The sequence below is a fragment of the Hippoglossus stenolepis genome, chromosome 22 (assembly GCF_022539355.2).
Source record: "Hippoglossus stenolepis isolate QCI-W04-F060 chromosome 22, HSTE1.2, whole genome shotgun sequence".
Lineage (NCBI taxonomy): Eukaryota > Metazoa > Chordata > Actinopteri > Pleuronectiformes > Pleuronectidae > Hippoglossus > Hippoglossus stenolepis.
The window spans coordinates 17,303,412-17,326,935 of NC_061504.1; the positions used below are offsets into that span (position 1 = coordinate 17,303,412).

Sequence of the window (23,524 nt, forward strand, 5' to 3'; positions counted from 1 at the left end):
TAATAGAATATCGTTGGATTTTTTTTATTGATTCGAAGAAACAGTTTGTAACATAATGGAAATCTCTCTATTATGAGCCACTATTAGTGATTATGTTTTCTTTAATAAACACTGATATAGATTTAGTTTCCCAGTGTCGACAGTAGAAGCCGGGAGCAGTTCGCGGATGTGCAGCCGGACCTGGCAGCCCGCTCCGGGCCCTGGGCCGCTCAGCCTCCATCCTGGTACTTTGTTCATCACTCAAGTCCCCGGACCCAAAACAGGAAGTAAGTACGAGAATCTAAAGTTAAATTCCGCTTGTGTTCGGTGGAGGCAGCGGCGGAAGCTGCGGGCGCGGAGAACCCGCCGCCAAAACGCAGCCAGACCGCGGCAGAAGTGCGTGAAAACCCCGCAACGGACGCGACAAGCTCCAGCGGCTCGAGTTAAACATGGCGCCGGAGAGTTTTCTTCATTTAGCGGCGCGGCTAGCTGCATGCTAACAGCTAGCATCGGCTCCCGGCGCCTGTTCGGCTGCGTCAAACTCGATTTAACACGAAAACACGCGCGGTTCGATTCCCACTGAGTGTTAGGGACATAGAGTTAGAGCCGTCAATCACAAACACACACTTAATGTGTGAGTCCGAGCTGGATCCGGTTCACACAAACATGGGGCTCGAACCAAACCCGGTTCAGAAACGGGTCGATTTAACAACAAGAGGGGAATCGAACACGGAGCAGGACGGAGATGTGATGTGGAGCAGATTGAACATGTGGTTCCACAGGAGAGGAACTCAGTTATTAGATCTGTTTCCATTCATCACATGGAGAAACGACAGGAGCTCGTTTCACTGCTCACGAACTTCTTCAGGCTCCTGATGTTCACATGTTTACACGTGATTCCATTCAAAGTGACTCAATCTTCAGACTGAACCACTTTGAATGGAACACGTTTGAATTCCAGTGGATTCTAGTTGTGTGAGAGAAACAAACATGATAACGATCCTGTTTAAAGTGATGTTATTCATTTAAAGCTGATTTGATTTGAAACCAACACTGGAACACAAGTCTGTTTATTCCTGATCAGTTCTGATGAAACATGGTTTTGTTTTGATCAAATCATCTTTAAATTAATCAAATCAACTGATGATTCATCACAAACTCTTTTCACTTCACGTCCATGTTTTAGTTCACATTCATTTTCATTCCCTTCATTTCCATCTGTTCTTTTCAGTTTCTTTCACTATTCATTATTATTAGTCTTGTTGATGCCAAACTATAAACACACAACTAATATCCACTTGTGTTAAAACCTATTAGAAACTGTCCAACAAGCACAACAAACTTTATTATCGTCTCCTCATCATAAGTAGTGTGAAAAAGTTTGGGCATGTTTAAAGTATAAACGTACAAAGTGTAAATTAATTTAAATTGACAGATGTTTTAGTTCAGTCCTCGTCCAACAGGAAGGTTTTTCTGTTCGACCGCTGATGTTCTATAAAATATAAAATATAATCATGTGTATTTTGTATAAGTGGGAAAATAAACATCTTCACAGTCATCTGGATATTTCAGAGTGATGATTTATTTCTTACGTGTGTCGCCTGCAGACTCGTATCATAAGAAATGTTATTGAGTCTTGACAATTTACAGTTTGTCCACAAACTTTTTTTATAAATAACTATAAATGAAAAGTTGTTGTGTTTCAAACACAAATACAACCAAATATACCATTGTTATATAATTAATACATATTTTTAATAATAGTTATTTGCAGCCTTCATCACAGTTAACGCAATAATCATGACAATTATTTATTATAAAATATCCCATAATTTCTATATATGAATGCCTCATGTACAATTTGTGTATTTCACATTTTGGTCTGTTCTAAAACTAATTTGCAGCAAAATGACGATATATGATTCACAGAGTGGAGCTGAAATGATTAGTTGATTAATTGACGAGGTAGAAAATTACCTAGTCAACGATTCTTCTTCGACAATGAAATGTTCAGGTATTTATGACGCGCTGTGACAGTAACAACACAAACCTGAGACTGTGACAGAGCAGTGTGTGTGTGTTTAATCAGTGTGTGTGTGTGTCTGTGTGTGTGTGTTTTATCTGTGAGCAGCTGCAGGATGAGTTCGGCTGCAGACGACGACGACGACGCTGCAACGTTAGAAACCGTCAAGTCCGTCACTCTCACTCAGGACAGTGATGGAAGCATCATACTGCACTGTCCTGCCAATGGTGGGTCCACACAGACACACACACACACTAAATACAAAAAATTGTATTCACTGTGATCATCTGATAGTGAAGAATGTGTTAACTTGCTTTTGTGTGTGTCATTTTGTGTGTGTGTGTGTGTGTAGATGAGGACTCGGAGCCCCTTGAGAAGAAGCTGCGTCTCTCCACAGAAGAACAGGACGACGCAGGCGCACCTCAGTTTTCTGTCGTCACGTTACCGAGTGAGACAAACAACTTCTGAACTGAACCAGCAGAACCTGATCGATTTATCAGTTTATGGTTAAACTGTCAAATATCAAACCTCAGTTACATTTCTTTGTCGTAAGGGTTTGATAACGACACCTTAGGAATCATTGATTATTTTTTAAGGCATATTTATATATTTTGTTGATATATTGGAATCAGAAAGTTTTATGCTAATAAATCTTTGCTGAGTTGACACCAGATATTTGTCTCTGGAGCTGAAACACGTTTTCCTCGGTCGTCTCCACAGTTTCGGAGAACGACGAAGGCTTCGAGGTGACGATGACGGCCACGGCAGACAGTGACCTCACGGAGGAGGGCGTCGCTCAGATCCAGGTAGAGTTCAAACCTCTTTCCTTCTTCTGCGTCTATGTCTCTCTGGGACGGGAGGACGTTTAATCCGCAGAATAGAAACTTCTAACGTCTACTTTGGGTCAATGGAGACGCTTTGGCTTCACTTTGTAGAGTCGTCAAGTCTCTGGTTTTGACAGATTTCTCTGCGTTTGTTCAGATTTTGCAGGAGGACGATGACTCTCTCTTGTCCAATCAGAAGGCAGAGGTGTCCCCTGTCAGTCAAGCCTGGTTCACAACAAAAGAAGACAAAGACACGTTGGCCAACAAAGGTTCGTTTCCACTTCTGATGAGAGAAGACGTGTCAGTTTTAAATCTGTGTGGTTTTAGTTTTGGAGATATCGTTAAAAAACCTGCAGTTGAAACTGAGAACAAAACAAATAAATGAACAAACTTTCTTGTGAAGGACTTTTTCAACATGTTCTCCTCCTCAGGTCACAAGTGGAAACAGGGCATGTGGTCCAAAGAGGAGATCGACCTCCTGATGAGCAACATCGACCGATATGTGAAGGTACGCTACTTCCTGTCTGTGTTTTGTTGTTTGTTCTGTCCGTGTGACACGTGTTTGTTTGACTGGAGTGTGTGTTTGTGTGTTTGTGTGTTTCAGGACCGAGGCATCGAAGACCCGGCCGAGATCATTTTCGAGATGTCCAAAGAGGAGAGGAAGGACTTCTACCGCTCGGTGGCGTTGGGGTTAAACAGGCCGCTGTTCGCCGTCTACAGGCGAGTTCTGCGGATGTACGACAACCGCAACCACGTCGGCAAGTGAGTGGACCAGGAGAAAAGACACAGAAACCCCCATCCTGACCCTTAAGATATAAGAGTGTTAATTTGAATGCTTTTTTTTAAGGTATACTCCTGATGAGATAGAGAAGCTGAAATCGTGAGTGAAATCTTTGTGTTTATTTTAACATTTGAATAAAGAAATAAAAGAATCACACGTTAGTTTTTGTTGTGTGTGTTTATCTGACGTGTTCAGGTTGAGGCAGAAACACGGGAACGACTGGGCGACAATCGGAGCAGCTCTGGGTCGCAGCGCTTCTTCTGTCAAAGACCGCTGCCGACTAATGAAGGACACATGCAACACAGGTGGGTGTGTGCTTTACCGGGGGGGGGTGGTTACAGTCTATGATTCCTCCGTTGGTCAGTTTCTGTGTGACTCTGCAGAAACATTTTATGTATTTATGATCTTTTTCAAACAGGTAAATGGAGCGAGGAGGAGGAACGGCGTCTCGCTGAGGTTGTGTACGAGATGGCGGGCGTGACGCCGGGGTCGGCGGTCACAGGGGGCGTGTCCTGGGCGTCGGTCGCCGATCAAGTCCGCACTCGCTCGGAGAAGCAGTGCAGGTCGAAATGGCTGAATTACCTGAACTGGAAACACAGTGGAGGGACGGAGTGGGCGAAGGAGGACGACCTGAACCTCGTGCGCAGGTACGTCGTGTTTGTGTTGAAGTGTGAACTCACACGAGTATAAACCACACGTGTCCTTAAACGTGAAACGACATGTGGCAGGATATCGGAGCTGGAGGTGGAGGACGAGAACGAAATCAAGTGGGAGGATCTGGCAGGCGGGTGGAGCAGCGTCCGGTCGCCTCAGTGGCTGCGATCGAAGTGGTGGAGCATCAAGAGACAAGTGGCCAATCACAAGGACATCCCCTTCATAGGTGAACCAACACACACACACACACACACACACACAAACACACACACACACACACACACACACTCACAGGGAATCCTAATAGATTTAAAACTTTACTCTTTGAGGATGATTTATTATTATTAATGTTATAATGAACAACAGAAAACGTGTGTGTGTGTCAGTCCTACTGAAGGGCCTCCAGGAGGTGATGGAGTCGTCACAACAGACAGGATCCGGACCGGGGAGTCCCTCCTCCTCCTCTTCCTCCTCGCTCCAGATCCGCCTCACCCGATTGGATGAGAGCGGCAGCAGCCCCGCCCCCAGCTCTGTGGCGGCGCTGCAGATTCCCGTCCAGATCCCGTTGCAGATCACACATCTGGGTGAGACTCACCGCAACATCTGTCTTGTGTTGATTCAACAGTAAAATGGTTTCACAGACTTCATGTCAGCTGCACTTGTATAATCAGAATAATAACAATTATAGAAATAACAGAATCATCTGCAGATGTTCGTTGCTGACGGAGTTTTGTTTGTTTCTCTTTCAGCTGCAGATTCCTCAGCGACAGCCAGCGACAGTGAAACCATCACCCTGAACACAGGAGCCCTGCAGACCTTCGAGATCCTGCCTGTAAGATCTTTGTCTCTGTGGACACAAGACGGTACATTAACCTCTGACTGACTCTTCTTCGTCCTCACTCCTCCTCCTCCTCTCTCGCTTCAGTCGTTCCACCTGCAGCCCACCGGCACCCCGGGGACCTACTACCTCCAGACAACGTCCAATCAGGGCCTGCCGCTCAGCCTCTCCACCGGCCAGGGCCTCCCACTCAGTTTGTCCGGTAACGGCACTGTTACCTTGACGACCGGCTCGTCTCCGTCGCCACACGAACACATCATCCTTCACAGCCTGTCGGTCAGTTTGAAAGAGTCGCTTTAAAAAAATATTCAGTTCCCACCTGGGGCCCCTGAATCCTGGGGCCCTGAATCCTGGGGCCCCTGAATCCTGGGGCCCCTGAATCCTCGGGCCCCTGAATCCTGGGGCCCTGAATCCTCGGGCCCCTGAATCCTCGGCCCCTGAATCCTCGGGCCCCTGAATCCTCGGGCCTCTGGGTCTGTATTTTAGTTATTTACAGATATAAACCTGTTCTTGTATTTTCCCTCCTCAGACGGACGGCCTCTGCTCCAGCGACGGTGTCATCATCCAGACGGTCACCTCTGACCCCGCCTCCTCCGACCCTCTCGGCCAATCACAGCTGGTCGTGGAGACGGAGGGGCAGGGCCAGGAAAACCCCCTCGACGCCACGTGTCTCCTGGAGAGTTCAGAGAGCGTTGTCACGGAAACACAGGAGCAAATGACAGACGGCTTCACTGACAAGGTTTGTGATATAGAACATTCGTGGTGGAGGAGGTTTGAGAATCGTTCTGGTTTAACTGGGATTGTGTTTCAGGAGATGAGCTCCCCCTCTGGTGAGGGTCCAGTGGTGCATTCTGGGATAACATCTGGCAGCTCTGTGCTGATTGTGTCAGCTCCCAACATCAGCAGCACTTTGACAGGTAACACACACACAGACACACACACACCTGCCTTTGCATTTTAACAGCAAATAAACTCAACATTGTTTTATGGATGTTTCCTCAGATCCAATCTTGGAGAACCAGGAAGGTTCAGACTGATCTGAACCTTCATCACGACACAAGATGATTTAAATGGACTGAAGGAGGCTGACGACAAAAACAACAACAACAACAACACAGACAACAGCGCTCTGCTCGTGGAACTGAGAGTTGAAGTCTGACTCGTCCCTGGTCTGAACCAGTATGTGAACAAAACAAAAACAGACTTCTGAATCTGCCTGAAGCTTCATGTGTTTGAAGCTTCGGTTTGAAACCCCTGGAAGAAATGTGAACGCAGCTCGTCTCGCCCGCGGCCGTCAGCGGCGTCCTCACCGCTCTACAGTGCCAAAGAGACTCTGATGGAGGCTGTGATGGAAACACGGGCGTTTTCATCAGGACAACCTTTTTTTAAAAAAACTGAAATCATGAAGAGGAAATATTCAGAGGTAAATGGAATGAAAAATAAATCCTGTCCGGAGCAATGTGCTTGTTTTTTAAAGAGGATCTCTTGGTTTATTTTTCTGCTGCTACTCATTTTACTCAACTCAGTGTGAAATCTGACTTTAGTATAAAAAAAGAACCTCGGAACCTGTTGAACAAATCAAGTAAAAGCTCCAGGAAGTGAAGATGTTTTCAGAAACCAGAGTTTATCTCCAATATTCAGCAGGAAACTTTTAGAACATGAAGAATTCTGAACAGTTTGGTGGATTTGTTACAGCAGCAGGTCGTCTGGTCCAGGAAGCAGAGGATCATGGGTAATGTGCAGCGTCCACTTGTTTCAGTTCAGTCAAACACATTGATACTGTTTTTTTTACACATGAAAATCACGTCATCGCTCACAGTTAATCACCACATGTGGCTGCAGGGGGCGCTGTTGCTCATTAAGTTACATTGTTGCTCCAAGTAAAAGTTTAAATATTGTCTGAAAATAAAAAAGTTAAAGTCCAGAATTCTAAATGTTCCTCTAGTAAAGAAAAAGCTAAATATACGTATTAAAAGTAAAAGTGTTCATTATTCAGAAACACTTATTTTTATATATAATAAAACATTTTACAGTTGGATATTATAATATATATTATAATATATATAAATTATATTATAGTATTAGTTAACTTTATCCGTCAGATAAAGGTAGTAAGAGCAAAAATAACAATCTCTGTAAAACCTTGAGAAGTTGAAGAAGAGATAAAGTGAAAGAGTCCTTCAGGTTACATAATTATTTATTCCATAAAATAATTAAATAAAAAAGAAAAGAGAAACACGTGGCATTAACAATCCTAAAGTCGTGGCGAGGTCGGCTTCATGTTCCTGTGACGTCAGTTTAAAGCTTCATCGCAGATCAGCTGAAAACGAAGCTGTTCACGGTTTAAACAGAAGAAACAAGCTACAGGTTATTTTTATACTTTTTCTTTTACCGTCAACAAATCTCATGAAAACACAGAAACCAAACATGAGCTGATCAGACGAGTCATGAAGAGACACATGAAGAGACACAGGGATCTGAAGATATGGACACATCATTGGTTTGGTTCTTTTCATGAGATTTCTAGACAAACATTAATACAGAACAACTCCAGGAACTTTTCTTTGGACTGATTATAGATTCAGACTCAGGCTTTGTTCTGACTAACTTTAAGTGCTTCAGTACAAAGGGTTTGACAACGTGTGACTTCAGTGACTCTGTGCGTTTCTCTGTGACCTGGGTTTGTTCGCAGACCTCAGGGGAAGAAGTCAAAACATGAGGTTTATTCTTTTCATCCCGTGGCCTCGGCTCCTTCAGGAGGATTTTCATGATCCCACAGGGTTTCTGGATTCTTCTACACAAACCTGAGAGGAGCGACTCTGTGAAACAAACGAGAACCAGGTCACGACAACTACTGGCGTGTTGTGGATGTGCTTCCTTCGCTTGAGTGATTTTCTAACATTTTGAACGTGTTGAGCTGAAATACAAAACGTTTTCATGATCGTTATTATTATTGCTGATGTAAAAATTGTGACTTGAAGCTCCTGAAGTGCGAGAGACGCCCAGAGGCCGAGCTCCGATATGTAAAACGCAGGATTAACAGTGCAAACGTTAGATGGCGAACACATCAATATGATATAGAATCGTTTACAGATCTGTGTGCAGCTTCTGTGCTGCATAGAAAGCCTCCATTCATCTTCATTGGTGCTACAGCTGGCCTGAGTGTGTGTGTGTGTGTGAGAGAGTGTGTGTGTATGGCTTAGACAAAAGTGTAATTCAGCCGGACTTAGTGCAAGAATTGGCAGTCGCAGAAATTCGGCATTTAAATCTAATTTAAAAAACAAAAATCCTCTTAGCGAGACGTGATTTGGAAAATTAATTAAATCCGACCATGAAAATCAGATAAAGGGGAAAAAGCAGAGAAGAAGCAGATACAGACAGAAAAAAGAAAAACACACAAACTGATGTTTGTGTTGTGGTGAGTTTGTAGAACAGGAAGAGGCGGATCCGTTAACCCCCCCCCCCACTTCTGTGTTTACACGCTCAGTGACGTTCATCCTGCTTTAAAGGAAAAATCCACCCGGATCAAATCTGAACAGTTAAAACCAACAAGTGTAGATTTCACATCAAGTCTCAGGTTGATGGAAAATACACGTTTAAAGGGAACGTGTTCAGGATCGTGTCTGAAACTTCGTGTCTGAAACTTCGTGTCTCAAACCCGTTCAGACTGGACAAACTTCAAGTTCCCCGTTTTTAAACATTTCTCCGTGTGGACAGCTGATGGCCTTCTGGGTTTTTTCAAATTAATTTGGCTTTTGTGTTTGTTGTTTTTGCGTCTCGTCAATTTGGGAACCAGAATAATAATATTAGAACTTCACTCAGTAGAACTCTGGTTAGAACTGAGCCTCCTTACGAAACTACTTTTAAATTCACTAGATCCAGATTTTTATTTGGATCTGCACCAAATTTCACTACATCCAGGAATTATTCTTCGAGAAATGAAGGAAACATCTCAAAATGTAAAAGAATTAACAAAAAATAATAAATCCTGGATCTCCCTCCTGATCCAGATCAGCACCAAAGTTGAAAGGATTCTTCCCTGAGTCACATCACAACCTCCCTCACGGACAAATGAACAAACTGACAGAACTTAACCTTGAGGCAGATAATGATTTCCTCAGTTTGGACTCAGAGGAAGACGAGGATCGTTGTTCCTGTTGTTCCTTTGCCTGGGAAACGTTTGTCATCTATTTCATGTCCTGTATTTTCCCCGAAGGTCCAAATGCTGCTCAGATGGATCATTTAGAAAAGAGCACGGTGAATATTTAATTCTCTGATGTTTGTCCCGTCTGAACGGGGGTTCAGATGCTTTGTTGAGTTTCTCTCAGCGTCTGAAGTCGTCATCATAACTTTACACGAGGCGCCACGTTGAATACAGCGTGCGTCTTCTTCTGACGCCCCTGGATAGTTTGTTAAAGATGTAAATATAGTTGTAAAAGACACTGAATTTATAAGAAAACCTCATTTCACTTGTGGTGGATTTTTCCTTTAACGGTTGCATAATTATTTCTCCATCATATCAAACCTGAAGATGTGAAGGATGATGTCTCTGAGAATGTAAACACACCTTTTCATCTGAAGCTTTGTCCTCCAGGCAGATTTATAGCCTCTGACATGTTCCTCATGATTTCCACACTGAACTCGTGTGTCTGTGGATGATCCGGCACCGACGAGACAGTTTTAATCCATCTGGAACCGTCCAGTCTCTCCTTAAGAGTCTTGGCGGATAATTCACTCAAGTTAGCGAGTGACAGTTTTCTTTTTGGTCACATGTTTCTTTCACGGTTGGTCCTTCCACGTGTGCGTCCGTCTGTCGGAGCCATGTCCTCCCTTCTTCCTCCTCTTCCTCCTCGTCGTCTCGGTGTTTACCTGACGTCGTGGAAGTAGAGGTTGGCACATAGACACAGCAGCACGATGGACGCCAGCATGTAATAGATCAGGTTCCTGAATTTAGGCTCCAGGTCTCCCTGTCGGTACCAGAATATCTGAGAGAGAGAGACAAGGACACGACCCCACGTTCATAAAGAGAGAGAAAGGTTGACGGTTTCCTGCTGAGGCTGCGTTTACACCAATATGCCATCTTGTGTTTTTTGCATTTTGCCGTGTTTGTTACCAGCACTATGGCGGATCCACAGGTTAACAGGATGCACACGGCGAAGAAGACATTTAACGGTCGAGGAGGCAATGAGGGGAACACGAAGGAACAGACCACCGTCACCTGGAAAACAAACAGAGACACGTTCGTTACAAAAAACAAGTTTCCAGAAATCTCCTCATGGTGTCTGGATGTTGATCTGAAATGTTCTGGAGGTTCTGGAGGTTCAGTGGGAACACAAAGTCTGAGGAAGTCGCTCCAGAACTTTTCCTTCAGCCCCGTAGTAAAAACATCCGTATAATGTCTGAGTGAGTCCAGGAAGAGTTAAGATAAAATAATCACAGTAAAAATAGTTCATAAAGATCAGATAAGGTAGAAGATACATTAAAGGAATGAAATGTAAACTTACTAGAACAACCATAGAGGTGAACCCCCCCACTGCCAGGTTGATTATTCGATCCTGTGGGAAAGACGAGTTGAATTCATCAGTTTGAATTCAAACATCAAATTAACATCCACTTGTTTGTGTTGATCAGAAGCAGAACGGAGTTAAACTAATGAATGTTGCTGAGAGCGGAAACATCCTCTAGTTTCAGGCCCTTTGTGAGTACGGCTGCACAGACAGACACACACATTCACACAACACACAACACACACACACACACACACACGCTCTCTTCCAGCAGGTTCCCACCCGAGCGGACGTCTCCCCGAACAGAGGTCTGTTGTCGTGGCCGCTGGTCCCGTACGTCCGGCTGCTGAAGTCGTCCATGGTCGGTTCGGCAGACACACACTCAGCACCGACCGTTTGCCTCTCAGCAGCGCCGCCTCCTGGACACCCCAGGTCGGTGCCGCATGCTCGCTGGCCTCCCTCCAGCTGCCTCCCTGTGCTCAGCGTCGGGGAAGACGTCAGCGTCAACAGGCTGATGGAGACATGGTGGGTTCTGGACTCTGCTGGACAGGTTCACTTCTCACTTCACCTGTGGGACAGGAAGGAGAGACACTATGATGAGCTTGTTGCTACAGCGACAAAAACGACAAAACAAGTTTTACTGACAGAAGACGGGGCTGCTTTCTTTTCCCCCCAGAACAAAAACCCAGAATCAACGGAAAACTGATTTATCGTAGTTCTTCCTGCTTCACTTCCTCTATTTTCAGGTGCGATAACAAGACACAGTCACTTCCATCTCTGAGCAGATGTTGCTGATGACAACAGATAAAAACAGGAAGCTGAACAATCAGAACAAAATGAGCTTTCTTCACTATGACTATGACATTTTCTTATTCAGCCTCAGAAGATGAGGAACCTGAGATTTAAGAAACTCAGCTCGAGGTCAAATCTTTAAAGAAGGAGAAGTTCACTTGCAGCTTTTATTTCTCCTGTTCTTACTCGAATGAAAGTTAAACAGTCCAAAGAGTTTCTTGTGAGTTTTCTATCCAGATTTAAAGCTAATTTTAACTGGTATCTAAAGCAAGCTGATGTTTTTATGTGACAATCATTATGATTTCTGTATTTAACTAAGATGAAGCAGTAAAGAGAATCAAAGCAATATTTCCACTGCAGCAGGACGTTACAGTGCCAAAAGAACCAGCCTGACCTCGGAGGTTTTCACGTTTTTTGGATCTTACAAAGTCTCAAACTCGATTTTCTAATATTTCCATAAATGAGCACATACAGATGAAGTGAAGCATCATCAGCTCACCGCAGAGTAGAGAGGGGATTTGTTTAATGAAACCTGCTCACATCCCGTTTCTGTTCGGACTCTCACTGGTATTCACTGGGAGTTTAACAACAAAACTTAAGTCTCTTCTCCTGATTCTTTTCAGCGAGGATGATGATTACGGGACATCAGGTTAACAGCATCTCTACAAAAGATTAAAAAGAAGACTCCTCTCACACCAGATTCACTCCACATCTTCACGCAGAGTTAAAACCGTTAAAGACTCCAGCTGCAGCCGCCTCTTTCTTTCTGGGTGAGGAGGCAGCGGCAGAGGAAACAAAACCCTCGCTGAGCTTTCTCAGCAGAAAACACACACAGGGCGGAAAACAAGAGGTTCATTATGAACGAGCATGAACCTGGCCTGAAGCGACATTCCTCCGCAGCCTTGTGATTCACTAGGCCTCTTAAAAAGAGACCCCGCGATTTAACCGCGCTAAGACGGAAAATATTTGGTTCACATGTGACCTTAAAGGACTCCTATAGAACTAATCTGGTTAAAGTCAGTCCTTAACCAGCAGGTCAATGTAGTTGTTAAAAGTATATATATATTATTTTTATAATAAGATCCCAAAACATCAGAGTCTGCTGCTCAGGAAAGCCGAAATTATTTGACCTCAGGCTGCAACACATGACGATTTATCATCATCAAAAGAAGAGAGCAATTAATTTCTTGAATAATCGATTAGTATTTCAGTTCACAGAAATAAAAAATCATCATCACAAGATCTGAGAAATGTCGTGTTGTGAGTGAGCAACAGAAAAACCCTCAAAGACAAACAACAGCTAATGTTCACTCTTCAGAGCCGAGAAACAGAAAAGGTTTGGCTCTTTGTTGAGCTGATTACTTATTTATTTCAAACTGATATTTCTATTAAATTTAACTTTCATTTAAATCATGAAAGATTACATTTCTTTTGAGACTTACAAATTAGGTTTTTAACTCAAATTCTGCCACAAAAGAACTACAGAACTTTCTCTGATTCAAACAGATTCAAATTTAAGTCAATTTATTAACTTTTAGACCATTTTAATTAAGTTTATTTAAAACCTGCCAACGTTATAGTTTGAGGAGGATTTGTCCGTTCAGACTAAAGTCAAATAAATCAGACAAGACGACAGAATCAAATAATCAAGGAACTGATTGGCTCATGAATCAATAACTAAAATAACAAAGAACACAGCTGCAGCCGCAGTCACAACAGTAGTGAAACATGAACTTTAGATCCGAGACACTAAGGTGACATATTCAACTTCTGACGAACTAATCTCTTCACATATTTACCATTTCTGTCTTATTAAACAACCGTTACAGTTATTAGATTATCGAAATACATATAAATCCACTATTTGTCTCAGCGGCACCGCAGATAAATCCATTTAATGTCTATTTAACATGTGATCCACCTACTTTTATCTACAGATATCAGCACATAAAGTTCTCTCTTCCTCCCCCACATCCATGTGGTGCGGTGGCAGTCCGTACCGAGCACCAGTGGTGAACCGCAAATGTCTGAACCCCGTGAGTGACCCTCTTAGCCTTTAAATACGTCCATTGTGGACTGAATCAGCAGATAAACATGTGTAGATGTGGAGAGAATCGTGTTATTTCTAATAAGTGTGACTTCAGTCAGTTATGACTTAATCTGGTTAACATCCATGTTAACTTGATTACTGTGGTTCTGGATTTGATAATGAAAAGACTTCACTGAAATCATCTTTCATTTGCAGAAAGTAGATAAAAACTATTTCTAACAAATAGTATAGAAAACTAAAGCTCAACACAAACACATCCTGTATATGCAGAGATTGGTTTGATCGTTTCAGTGACTTTTCTCTGTTTCACAGAACTTTGCAATTTAAATATATTTGGGTTTTAGTTGGTGGAACAAGAAAAAGACATCTGAAACCCAAACCTTGTAATCATTTGACTAATCCTAGTACACAGGTCACTTACCATTCGTGTTGTCTGCTTTATTATTTTACTCTTACAGTTTGAATGCTGTATTTTAATGGTTATTTTGTTCCCTGGTCTTATTTATAGTACTAATGAAATAATCCTAATAATCAGATGTATTTGTAGAACACTCAAAGTTTCCAGCTGCTTCACGAGAGGAGGAAACCAGTTGTATTATGAACTTTAACAGGGAGTCACAGTGAAGAGCACAGACTGAACGAACCTGAAGTACCACCATCACAACAGTTAGCTTAGTTAGTAGATTACCATGCTAACAGTAGCACAAGCAGCTCGTTACCTGCGGGTTAACTCCACCTAACCACCCGCACGTCCCCGCCGCAGCCGCCATGTTGCGTGACCAACACTGGACAACAATAAACGTCACGATAAAGTCACGTTTTCAGGTTTAACGTTGGCGGAGGTGAGCGGCACCGACACAAGGCCAACCGGGGAGCGGGCAGCTAGCGAGGCTAAGCTAGCTCCTCCGCCGCTGCAGGGGAGCCACCTAAACCCGGCGAGTTAACCAGCAGGTAACCAGGTGACCCGGTAGAACCGAACCCACAGACACAGTCACTGACCTCCGAGGGGAACCATGGGTCCGGAGCGGCGGCAGCTCACTGACCGTTAAAGGGAAACGGCTTCAATTCAGCCCGTTAAAGGAGAGTTCACCGACCCGGAGAGTGAGCCGACAGCGGCCCCGCGTCACTGCAGCGTCACCACCGCGTCACTGCAGCGGCAGCGCGTCACCGCTTCACCACCTCTTTACTACGTCACCGCTTCATCTCTTTACTACGTCACCACTTCATCTCTTTACTACATCACCTCTTCACAGCTTCATCTCTTTACTACATCACCGCTTCATCTTTCCCTTTACTACATCCCTCACCGCTTCACCTCTTTACTACATCACCACTTCACCTCTTCACCTCTTTACTACGTCACCGCTTCACCGCTTCACCTCTTTACTACGTCACCGCTTCACCGCTTCACCTCTTTACTACATCCTCTTCACCCTTACCCTTCCTCTGACTACATCACCACTTCACCGCTTCATCTCTTTACTACATCACCGCTTCACCTCTTCATCACCTCTTTACTACATCACCACTTCACCGCTTCATCTCTTTACTACATCACCCTTCACCTCTTCACCGCTTCACCTCTTTACTACATCACCACTTCACCTCCTCTTTATCACCGCTTCACCACCTCTTTACTACATCACCGCTTCACCTCTTCACTACATCACCACTTCACAGCTTCACCTCTTTACTACATCACCTCTTCACCTCTTCACCTCTTATATCACCTCACCTCTTCACCTCACCTCACCGCTTCACCTCTTGACTACATCACCACTTCACCGCTTCATCTCTTTACTACATCACCGCTTCACCTCTTCACCGCTTCACCTCTTTACTACATCACCGCTTCACCGCTTCACCTCTTTACTACATCACCACTTCACCTCTTTACTACCTCACCGCTTCACCTCTTTACTACATCACCACTTCATCATCTTTTACTACATCACAGCTTCACCTTCTTCACCTCTTTACTACATCACCACTTCATCTCTTTACTACGTCACAGCTTCACCGCTTCACCTCTTTACTACATCACCTCTTCACCTCTTTACTACATCACCACTTCACCGCTTCACCTCTTTACTACATCACCGCTTCACCTCTTCACTACATCACCACTTCACAGCTTCACCTCTTTACTACATCACCTCTTCACCTCTTTACTACATCACCACATCACCACATCACAGCTTCACCTCTTTACTACGTCACCAGTTTTAGGTGAGATTTCTCACAGATGACCACGACACTCTGTGGCAGGAAGTGGAATCAGTCAGGAAACAACTCATTAAATGTTGGTTCATGTAAAACCTGTTTATTGTGCGATCAGTGAGATGAAAGGACAGACACCATCTTTGAGAAAAGTTCATTCAACATTTTCTTTGATTCTTTTTTTTTGTTTGGTCCATGTCCCATCCACTAACATGGAGGTGGCAGGGTTTATGACCTGTTCTGCTCTGCTCCGATCAAGATGTTCTGGCTTCACTTTTGGGAGCCGCCATGACGTCCATCTTTACATATACAGACGCTAAATCCTCAGAGGATTAATATATGAAGACTTTGACTTTATGGACTTCTCGGTCCTGACATTCACGTTTCCTGTTGTAGTAATAAAACGTGTCGTCTCGTCGCTGGAGCTTCTTCACGAAGCCGGACTTCGGCCATTTGTCAACCTGAAACTCAGACGAGAGGAGACACGGTCAGTTTGTCATTAACACACATTCAAGTTTACAGGTTTACGCTTCATCGAGACATCTTCAGTAGACAACACTTCATTTTGCTACAGATGTTAATCTTTCTGTTTCTTATAGTGAACGAATCAGTGGCAACATTCAAACAAACACAAAGTCTCCGATGTCACCGTCGACCGAGAAAAGACACGTTTCTGCAGATGATTCAAAGAAGCACAGCTGCTTCATGACAGAAATAATAAGTTAAAAGTGCAGTTCAGCCTCAAATAATTATCAAATTTAATATATTGACCAACAGCCCAAAGTGTGGGATGTAACCCTGTTGAATCCTTGTTAAAACAACAACAAACACATAAAAATGATCTTTTCTAGGTTATTTTCCCGTCACAATCATGTTATATAATAATAACTACACCAGTCACACACAACTAAAGAGATTGAGACGTTTACCGAAGCCCCTTGTTTGACTTGTGAATACTCCACTTCATCTCTGTACCCTGCCAGCTGGAATCGGAACAGGTTCTCCACCTCTGCTGTCCACTCTCTGGCTCTGCTCATGGACTTGGGCTCGGGGGGGTCTTCAGCAGCACAGGACATGGTGTCTGGTCAAACATGTTTCTGACAGTTACTTTAATTTCAGCCTTGTAGAGTAAAAGAACTGCAGTGTTTACTGGAACAACTCACAACAGGTTCAAACACATGAAGATGTTCTGACAAACAAGGTTTTCACTGAGTATTTATCTGAAAACAAAGTACTGAGAGTGTCACAGTGTAGTTTAGTGACTTTGTTATATGAGCTGAACTGAAATATAAACACATCAAAATTTAAATGATTTGAAAACCAAAATGCTTTTCTGTTTGTGTATTTGTCCATATGCAGTGATACTTCAAATATTCAATTGAGGTATATTTGTGTTTTATTTCACATCAGGCAAACAACTATATATTTGTATATATATTTAAAAATAAAAAAACTGATATATTTCTATAAGCATCTTTGTGTAGTGATTAAATGCAACATCACTTAATAGAAACTCGCTTCAAAGACATAAACGGTTTGCAGTTATAAACAGTGGAGTTTAAATATAATCCGAATTTAAATATGAACATTTAAATGTAATAAAATGTGCTAAATTAAAACACTAGTTTCTGTGCCTATTAAATAAATGTGACATTTAGTCGAGTGACATTCCTCAAACACGAAAATGCTTGATCTATAAAAAGGTATTTTACACACAGAGCATATTAAATGTTAGAAATCAAAGTATAATTATTTCCTCTGCTCATAAATGCAGTGAAACATTAAATCGTGACATCACAGCAACAGACTGTCCGTTGAGCTTCAGATAAGAAATCTGTCACATTTAACTTTACAGATGATGTTTTTAAAACCGCAGCATTAAACTTTACTCACTGTTTTTTTCTTGCGTGGTTTTTTTAAGATAGTAAAATAATTTCGTGTTGTTTGCGGTCACGTCCTGTCGCGTCTGTCGGTTGCCTGGTTACCGTGAACTTTCTTCTTCGACGCTGGAGGACGAGACTCCAGCAGATTGTGGTGTTTCCTGGGGAAACGGAAGAATTTAAATGTCTGTTCTGTTTGTTAATTCGTTAAATGTAAATAAATAATAAAAGTATTTTTATAAAGAGTCTGTGATGAACAGGGAGGGTCGGACACAGCGAGGAGCAGCGCAGCGTGTGGCGACACTAGGTGGCGCTACTGTCTGAGCTGCAGGGAAGAGAAGCGCAGAAGAAGAAGCTCAAGCCGGAGGGCGGGACCTTCAGATGCGAAGTTCTCGAGTTTTCTTCGTTAAAAACAACGTTAGTTTCTTTAATCCGAGCGGATATGACGTAAAGGGTCGTTGTAACCATGAGCTCGTTCGCAGGGCGGATGAAGGAATATCCCGCGCTGTCCCTGGACCGGTTCGACCGGGACAACATCTTCTCCCGGGCGTACTTCCTGTCCCACTGCCACAAAGGTTAGCCCGCTGCCGGCTAGCATGGCAGCTAGCATCACTTAGAGCCTGAGGGTTATTCAGTCTGTGAATTGTCTGTCTCCTGTCTGTTGTTCTGTCTTTAAATCTGCCTGTGGTCCAGTCTGTAGTTCTGTCTGTGGTCCAGTCTGTAGTTCTGTCTGTGGTCCAGTCTGTGCTCCTGTCTGTTGTTCTGTCTTTAAATCTGTCAGTGGTCCTGTCTGTGGTTCTGTCTGTGATCCAGTCTGTAGTTCAGTCTGTTGTTCTGTTTGTAGTTTACCCTGTGGTTCTGTCTGTAGTTGTGTCTTTAAACCTGTCTGTGGTTCTCTCTCTAAATCTGTCTGTGGTCCTGCCTGTCGTCCAGTCTGTGGTTCTGTCTGTGGTCCATTCTGTAGTTCTGTCTGTGGTGCTGTCTTTAAATCTGTCAGTGGTCCAGTCTGTAGTTCAGTCTTTGACTCTGTCAGTTGCCAGTCTGTGGTCCTGTCTGTCGTCCAGTCTGTGGTTCTGTCTGTGGTCCATTCTGTAGTTCTGTCTGTGGTGCTGTCTTTAAATCTGTCAGTGGTCCAGTCTGTAGTTCAGTCTTTGACTCTGTCAGTTGCCAGTCTGTGTTCTAGTCTGTGTTCTAGTCTGTAGTCCAGTCAGTGGTCCAGTCTGTGGTCCTGTCTGGTTCTCACAGCTCTCCTCTGTCTCAGATCACATGAAGGGGCTGAAGGGGCCTCTGATGAAGAGGAAGCTTCAGTTCAGGTAACAGCTGGTTCTGGTTCTAATGTGAAGGAACCAAAGAGTTGATCTGTATTGTGACGATCTTCATCCCTAATGTGTTCTGACCTGTTCTCCAGTCGCACCGTCCGGCTCTACTGCTCCTTTGTGACCAAAGAGCTTCTGCTCAGTAATCCAAAGTACCAGTTCTGGACCCAGTTCATAGTGAGTGTCCTCTTCGATTCAACAAGATGTTCATCTGCTGCAGTGGATTTCTGTCATTAACTGTTTCAATCGACGATGCGTTCAGGTTCCACTGGAGCTGGAGAGTCCCACTCAGATTTCCCTAGTGGACGAGGCTTCAGGAGAGGTAACGCTGGACCTTCAGTCAGACACGTGGAGGACACACCCGTCCTGCAGGTTCAGTTTGGATTTATCCAACTTGTCTGTTGTTTGTGTGACAGAAAGAAGAGATTGTGGTGACGCTGCTTGCTGCAGGTCATTGTCCCGGCTCGGTCATGTGAGTGAAATCAATCTCAATCTGAAATCTGCTCATGGAAAAGGCCAAAGCATGAACTGGTTTATGAACTGGTTTGTGTGTCTGTGTGTGTGTGTGCAGGTTCCTGTTCGAGGGTTCTCAGGGAAACGTGTTGTACACAGGAGACTTCAGGTTCGCTGTTGGAGACGCGTCCCGGATGGAGCTGCTCCACTCGGGCAGCAGGTCGGTCGCTCATCAACGTTGTTGTGATGATTCTCTCAGTGACAGAAATCTTTGAGATTAAATTACTTGTTGACAACTCACGACTCAATTCATTATAATAATAACCCTGCAATGTTTTTATATAAATTCCACAAATTTTTTACTTCCACTTCCACCTTCCCCTAAGAAATTAATTAATTAATCAAATTTCTAAAATACAAAAACAATTAGTTCTGGTTCTGAGAATATACTAATTGTGGATAAAGTTAAAATGATGAACAGTATCAAACAGAGATGATGAAGCAAACTAGAAACCAGCAGCTTCCTGGTGATATTGAAGCAGAAGGATCCACCTGATGATTCATAATGTTCACGTCCTTGTTTGATGCTCCGCAGGGTTAAAGATATTCAGAGCATTTATCTGGACTCCACTTTCTACGACTCTCGCTTCTATCAAATACCCACTCGAGTAAGTGTGTTTTTAAAATCGGATTCATTTACTGTGGGATTATCAAGAAGACACTTTATGATTTAAAGAAGCGTTTGTACTCAGTTGTCAGTTTATTAGCTTCACTTCATTAAACCTATCGAATGTTTTCATTGAGAAGCGTTTCTGTTCTGTTCAGTTCAACAGCACCGCAAACGACATGTACTCCAGCTACTGTAGGAAATAAACTGACAACTGTGTGTGTGTGTGTCTGTGTGTAGGAGGTGTGTCTGAATGGCATCTCGGAGCTCATTGGAAACTGGATCAGTCAGAGTTCTTATCACGTCGTGTGGCTCAACTGTAGAGCTGCGTATGGATACGAATACCTGTTCACCAACCTGGGAGAGACGTTCAACACTCAGGTGACGTGCTCGCACATCACAGAGGAGCCGGTGATTGAAACGTTCACATTGTGATCATCAGTAAATCACTTGATGTGTTAATGATTTGTTGCGTGTTTGTTTATTTAGATTCACGTCAAGAATCTGGCGATGTTCAAGAAGATGCCAGAGATCCTGAGCTATGTGACGACCGACCGCAGGACTCAGATTCACGCCTGTCGACACCCGCAGGTCACACGCACACTTCACTGTCCTGTCAAAACATCCGTAAAGTTTTCACCGTCCTCTGCAGATGGGGGATTTATTGTGAACTCGGTAGATGCTGCTTTTGCTGTGTGTGTTACTGTGACAAACAAACCAGTAGCCTGTTAGCTTAGCATAAAGACTGGAAACAGAGGGAAACAGCTAGCGTGACTCCCAACACCAGTGCCTCTAAATCGAACACTTTCCCCTCTCCTGCCTGTTTAAACAGTAACTTTGTACTGTTGTCTGATCCATGATGTCTTTTGTGTGTGTGTCTGTGTGTCTGTGTCTGTGTGTGTCTGTGTGTGTGTAGGATGAGGAGTATTCACAAGGCAACCGGCTGCCGTGTGGTTGCACCGCCGGCGACGGGACTCGTCTTCAAATCATCAGCATCAAACCGTCGACCATGTGGTTCGGGGAGAGAACCAAGAAAACCAACGTTATAATAAAGTACGAGCAGTTTTCACACGTCTCCGTTTGTGGAAATGTTTGAATTTTGTCGTCCTGAGTTTGATAATGTGACAGATTGACAACGATTTGAAAAATGGTATTATATCTTTTATTTATTAATCTTTTCAGAACAGGAGCCTTTTCCTACAGAGCCTGTTTCAGTTTCCACTCCTCTTACTCTGAGGTACATTTTAAATATCACTGTGACAAACAGAATTTCAGGTTACAAATAAACATTAAATACACACTCCTCCTTCTTTAATTCTGGTTTTATCCACATGTTCACGTTTCCAGTGACGCTCTTCTTCGTTTTCAGCTGAAAGACTTTCTGACGTATCTTCAGCCCGTCAACATCTACCCCAGCGTGATCCCTATTTGCCGGACACTGACTGAGGTCACACAGATGTGAGTGAAGTTCACAGTCGCACCATAGTTATCGTGTTTCTTTATCTTTCCTCTGCAAACAACTCCTGCCTACTTCCCCCGATTTCCACCATTCAAACATAAAAAACGTTCAACTACTTCAGGGAACGTCTGCTCTCAAGTTTAATCCTTCAACTCCTCCTACGTTTTGAAATATTCAGCTTGTCTCTGATAGAGGACGTTGGTAACCTTTAACTCTGCTGCTGCACAAAAAATATATCAAAATTCAGCTCAGGAAATAAAAATGCGCAGATGTAACGTGATGTAATTTTGTTGGGAGAACCAAAGTCTCGGATGTGTTAGGTTATAAATTAAAGAATCAACAGTTTACCGTTGTGTCTGTGTTTGATCAGGTTGAAGCTGATGTGCAGGAACCAATCTGATCAGACAGCGTTCGTATATAAACCTCTGGGAGTCCTCAAACGCAGCAGGATGGAGCAACCTACCTACGGTGTGACACACACACACACAGCACCACCACAACAACACAACAACACCACAACACCACCACACACACGATGTTCTCCATAACAATGTGTAACTGCCTCTGTAGCTGTGGTACTTTACAGGTCACCAGATGTTATGTGACACAGAAACTGGTTTGTTGATCCCAATCAGACCCAGTTCACACTAACGTAGTTTTCTCAGTCTGAACCGAGTTTCATGGGTTTGTTTCACTGTTAGTTTTGGTTTCACATTGTAATTTATTTATTGCTTCGGATTAAAAAAACTTGTCTGTCCCAGTTTCTCATGGAGGAAGATTCGCAGCTGTTCTGTCTTCTCTGGGTTTTGGAGTTTTAGAGAAAGTAAAAACGTTTAGCTCACTTTGCAGGCAAATTATAATCAACATTTTCTGACTATTTTCATACATCGTCCAAACAGAAAGTAATAATAATGAACAGCTTTATATTGAATTGTCTGTTGTCTTTTTGTCTGTGATCAGATTCTGGCAGCGATGAGGACCTGTTTGACGGACGGGACCTGGCACCAGTGAGGAGGAAGATGGGGCTGAACCAAGTAGAAGAAGGTGCAAATACACTTTGACTCAGTTTTTCCGATTGTTAAACATGGCCTCTCTCTCTGACACCTCAGAGCCGTGTGACTCTCTCTGACCACACAGGAATCATAAGAGGAGAGATGATATTTAAATACAGCCAATAACCTTAAACATTCAGTGTTTTCAGTTGTTCACATGGAAATAAACAGAAAAGATCATATATATCTATGTTGTTTTCACTAAACTGTCATTTTCTTCACTTGATTTTAGAGAAAATTCAGAGTCACCAGAGAACAGCGCCCCCTGTATCTGTGGATGAGTCTTTACCTCTGTCAGTCGCCGACACACAGTCTGTTGCACGAGACTACGTCGACTGCACCGAGTCCAATGGTGAAGATGAAGATGAGGAGGAGGAGGAGGAGCCCGAGGGACAGGGGGACATTAAACTGATGAAGGAGGAGGTGACACAAGCAGAAGAGAACAAGATGGAGGCAGAAAACAAAGAGACTCCAAAGTGGGAGGACTTCTTCTCTGCAGAAATGCCGACTGACAGCCAGAACAGCCATTCACAGTCCTGCTGCTCCAACGCCACACCCTCCCCCTCCAAGATGACCAGCTCACAGACGCCCGAACTGTTCAGTGATGATGACGAAGAAGAAGAAACTCCTGAAAACAACGACCACGAAGCCTTCAGCCTGACCCTGTCTGCCTCCTTGTCGAATCATTCCTCCCAGAACATGGACCCGTGTTTGCCCGACACCTTGATCCTCCAGCCGGAGCGAGAACGAGGAGAAACGAGGACCAATCCAGTCGCTCAGAGGCAAGAGGACGACGGTCTGATCCTCCAATCAGAGCCGGAGGAGCTGACACAGTCTCAGGCGTCGTCAGACTTTGACATTCCCTGCACGCCAGAGTCGAAGGCGCCACGACCAGATGAACTGTCACAGCTGTACCAGGCGTTGGCGTCCGGAGAGGAAGACCCCATCAGAAAAGGAAGTAAGGGCTTTGCTTGACTGAGATGAAGATGGACGACGTGGTGATCTGGTGCCTGGCTGCTGTAAAGCTCT

The 23,524-nt window shown here is 43.7% G+C and overlaps 4 protein-coding genes across 9 annotated transcripts in view; 2 read left to right on the forward strand and 2 right to left on the reverse strand.

Annotated features, from left to right (window-relative positions):
• The first annotated feature begins 162 nt into the window (after positions 1 to 162).
• Positions 163 to 6,575, forward strand: dmtf1 (cyclin D binding myb-like transcription factor 1). Of its 2 annotated transcripts, none has more exons than XM_047338559.1 (17): positions 163 to 266; positions 2,111 to 2,229; positions 2,355 to 2,450; positions 2,723 to 2,808; positions 2,984 to 3,095; positions 3,258 to 3,334; positions 3,431 to 3,588; positions 3,674 to 3,706; positions 3,803 to 3,912; positions 4,026 to 4,254; positions 4,336 to 4,487; positions 4,648 to 4,845; positions 5,011 to 5,093; positions 5,187 to 5,375; positions 5,629 to 5,838; positions 5,911 to 6,016; positions 6,102 to 6,575. In XM_047338559.1, exons 2-17 carry the CDS (start codon positions 2,118 to 2,120, stop codon positions 6,134 to 6,136), a joined length of 1,986 nt encoding a protein of 661 aa, XP_047194515.1. In that variant the 5' UTR covers positions 163 to 266; positions 2,111 to 2,117; the 3' UTR covers positions 6,137 to 6,575. The 2 variants fall into 2 exon arrangements, with proteins under 2 accessions (XP_047194515.1, XP_047194516.1); XM_047338560.1 differs by having other exon boundaries at positions 197 to 266; positions 2,108 to 2,229.
• Positions 6,576 to 7,278: 703 nt separating this feature from the next.
• On the reverse strand, positions 7,279 to 14,601 carry tmem243b (transmembrane protein 243, mitochondrial b). Of its 4 annotated transcripts, XM_035147379.2 has the most exons (6): positions 14,448 to 14,585; positions 11,898 to 12,060; positions 10,889 to 11,174; positions 10,604 to 10,654; positions 10,213 to 10,317; positions 7,279 to 10,084 (listed from the first exon to the last, which is right to left on the reverse strand). In XM_035147379.2, the coding sequence occupies exons 3-6, from the start codon at positions 10,964 to 10,966 to the stop codon at positions 9,965 to 9,967; spliced, it is 354 nt and encodes a 117-aa protein (XP_035003270.1). In that variant the 5' UTR covers positions 10,967 to 11,174; positions 11,898 to 12,060; positions 14,448 to 14,585; the 3' UTR covers positions 7,279 to 9,964. The 4 variants fall into 4 exon arrangements, with proteins under 4 accessions (XP_035003270.1, XP_035003269.1, XP_035003272.1 ...); XM_035147378.2 differs by lacking the exon at positions 11,898 to 12,060 and having other exon boundaries at positions 14,448 to 14,601; XM_035147381.2 differs by lacking the exon at positions 11,898 to 12,060 and having other exon boundaries at positions 14,492 to 14,563.
• Positions 14,602 to 15,749: 1,148 nt separating this feature from the next.
• Positions 15,750 to 17,789, reverse strand: meig1 (meiosis/spermiogenesis associated 1). Of its 2 annotated transcripts, none has more exons than XM_035148064.2 (3): positions 17,562 to 17,789; positions 16,598 to 16,749; positions 15,750 to 16,129 (listed from the first exon to the last, which is right to left on the reverse strand). In XM_035148064.2, the coding sequence occupies exons 2-3, from the start codon at positions 16,742 to 16,744 to the stop codon at positions 16,001 to 16,003; spliced, it is 276 nt and encodes a 91-aa protein (XP_035003955.1). In that variant the 5' UTR covers positions 16,745 to 16,749; positions 17,562 to 17,789; the 3' UTR covers positions 15,750 to 16,000. The 2 variants fall into 2 exon arrangements, with proteins under 2 accessions (XP_035003955.1, XP_035003956.1); XM_035148065.2 differs by having other exon boundaries at positions 16,598 to 16,788.
• Positions 17,790 to 17,885: 96 nt separating this feature from the next.
• dclre1c (DNA cross-link repair 1C, PSO2 homolog (S. cerevisiae)) overlaps positions 17,886 to 23,524 on the forward strand; it is a 6,981-nt gene continuing 1,342 nt past the window's right edge. The window contains exons 1-15 of the mRNA XM_035148062.2: positions 17,886 to 18,123; positions 18,810 to 18,861; positions 18,957 to 19,041; positions 19,127 to 19,186; positions 19,281 to 19,336; positions 19,436 to 19,537; positions 19,913 to 19,985; positions 20,225 to 20,365; positions 20,474 to 20,575; positions 20,901 to 21,037; positions 21,167 to 21,221; positions 21,354 to 21,442; positions 21,814 to 21,911; positions 22,404 to 22,487; positions 22,728 to 23,524. The exon at positions 22,728 to 23,524 is cut by the window's right edge and continues 1,342 nt beyond it. Coding sequence (XP_035003953.2) covers positions 18,015 to 18,123; positions 18,810 to 18,861; positions 18,957 to 19,041; positions 19,127 to 19,186; positions 19,281 to 19,336; positions 19,436 to 19,537; positions 19,913 to 19,985; positions 20,225 to 20,365; positions 20,474 to 20,575; positions 20,901 to 21,037; positions 21,167 to 21,221; positions 21,354 to 21,442; positions 21,814 to 21,911; positions 22,404 to 22,487; positions 22,728 to 23,470 — 1,986 coding nt within the window. The 5' untranslated portion in view covers positions 17,886 to 18,014 and the 3' untranslated portion in view covers positions 23,471 to 23,524. The remainder of the gene's footprint in view (positions 18,124 to 18,809; positions 18,862 to 18,956; positions 19,042 to 19,126; positions 19,187 to 19,280; positions 19,337 to 19,435; positions 19,538 to 19,912; positions 19,986 to 20,224; positions 20,366 to 20,473; positions 20,576 to 20,900; positions 21,038 to 21,166; positions 21,222 to 21,353; positions 21,443 to 21,813; positions 21,912 to 22,403; positions 22,488 to 22,727) is intronic.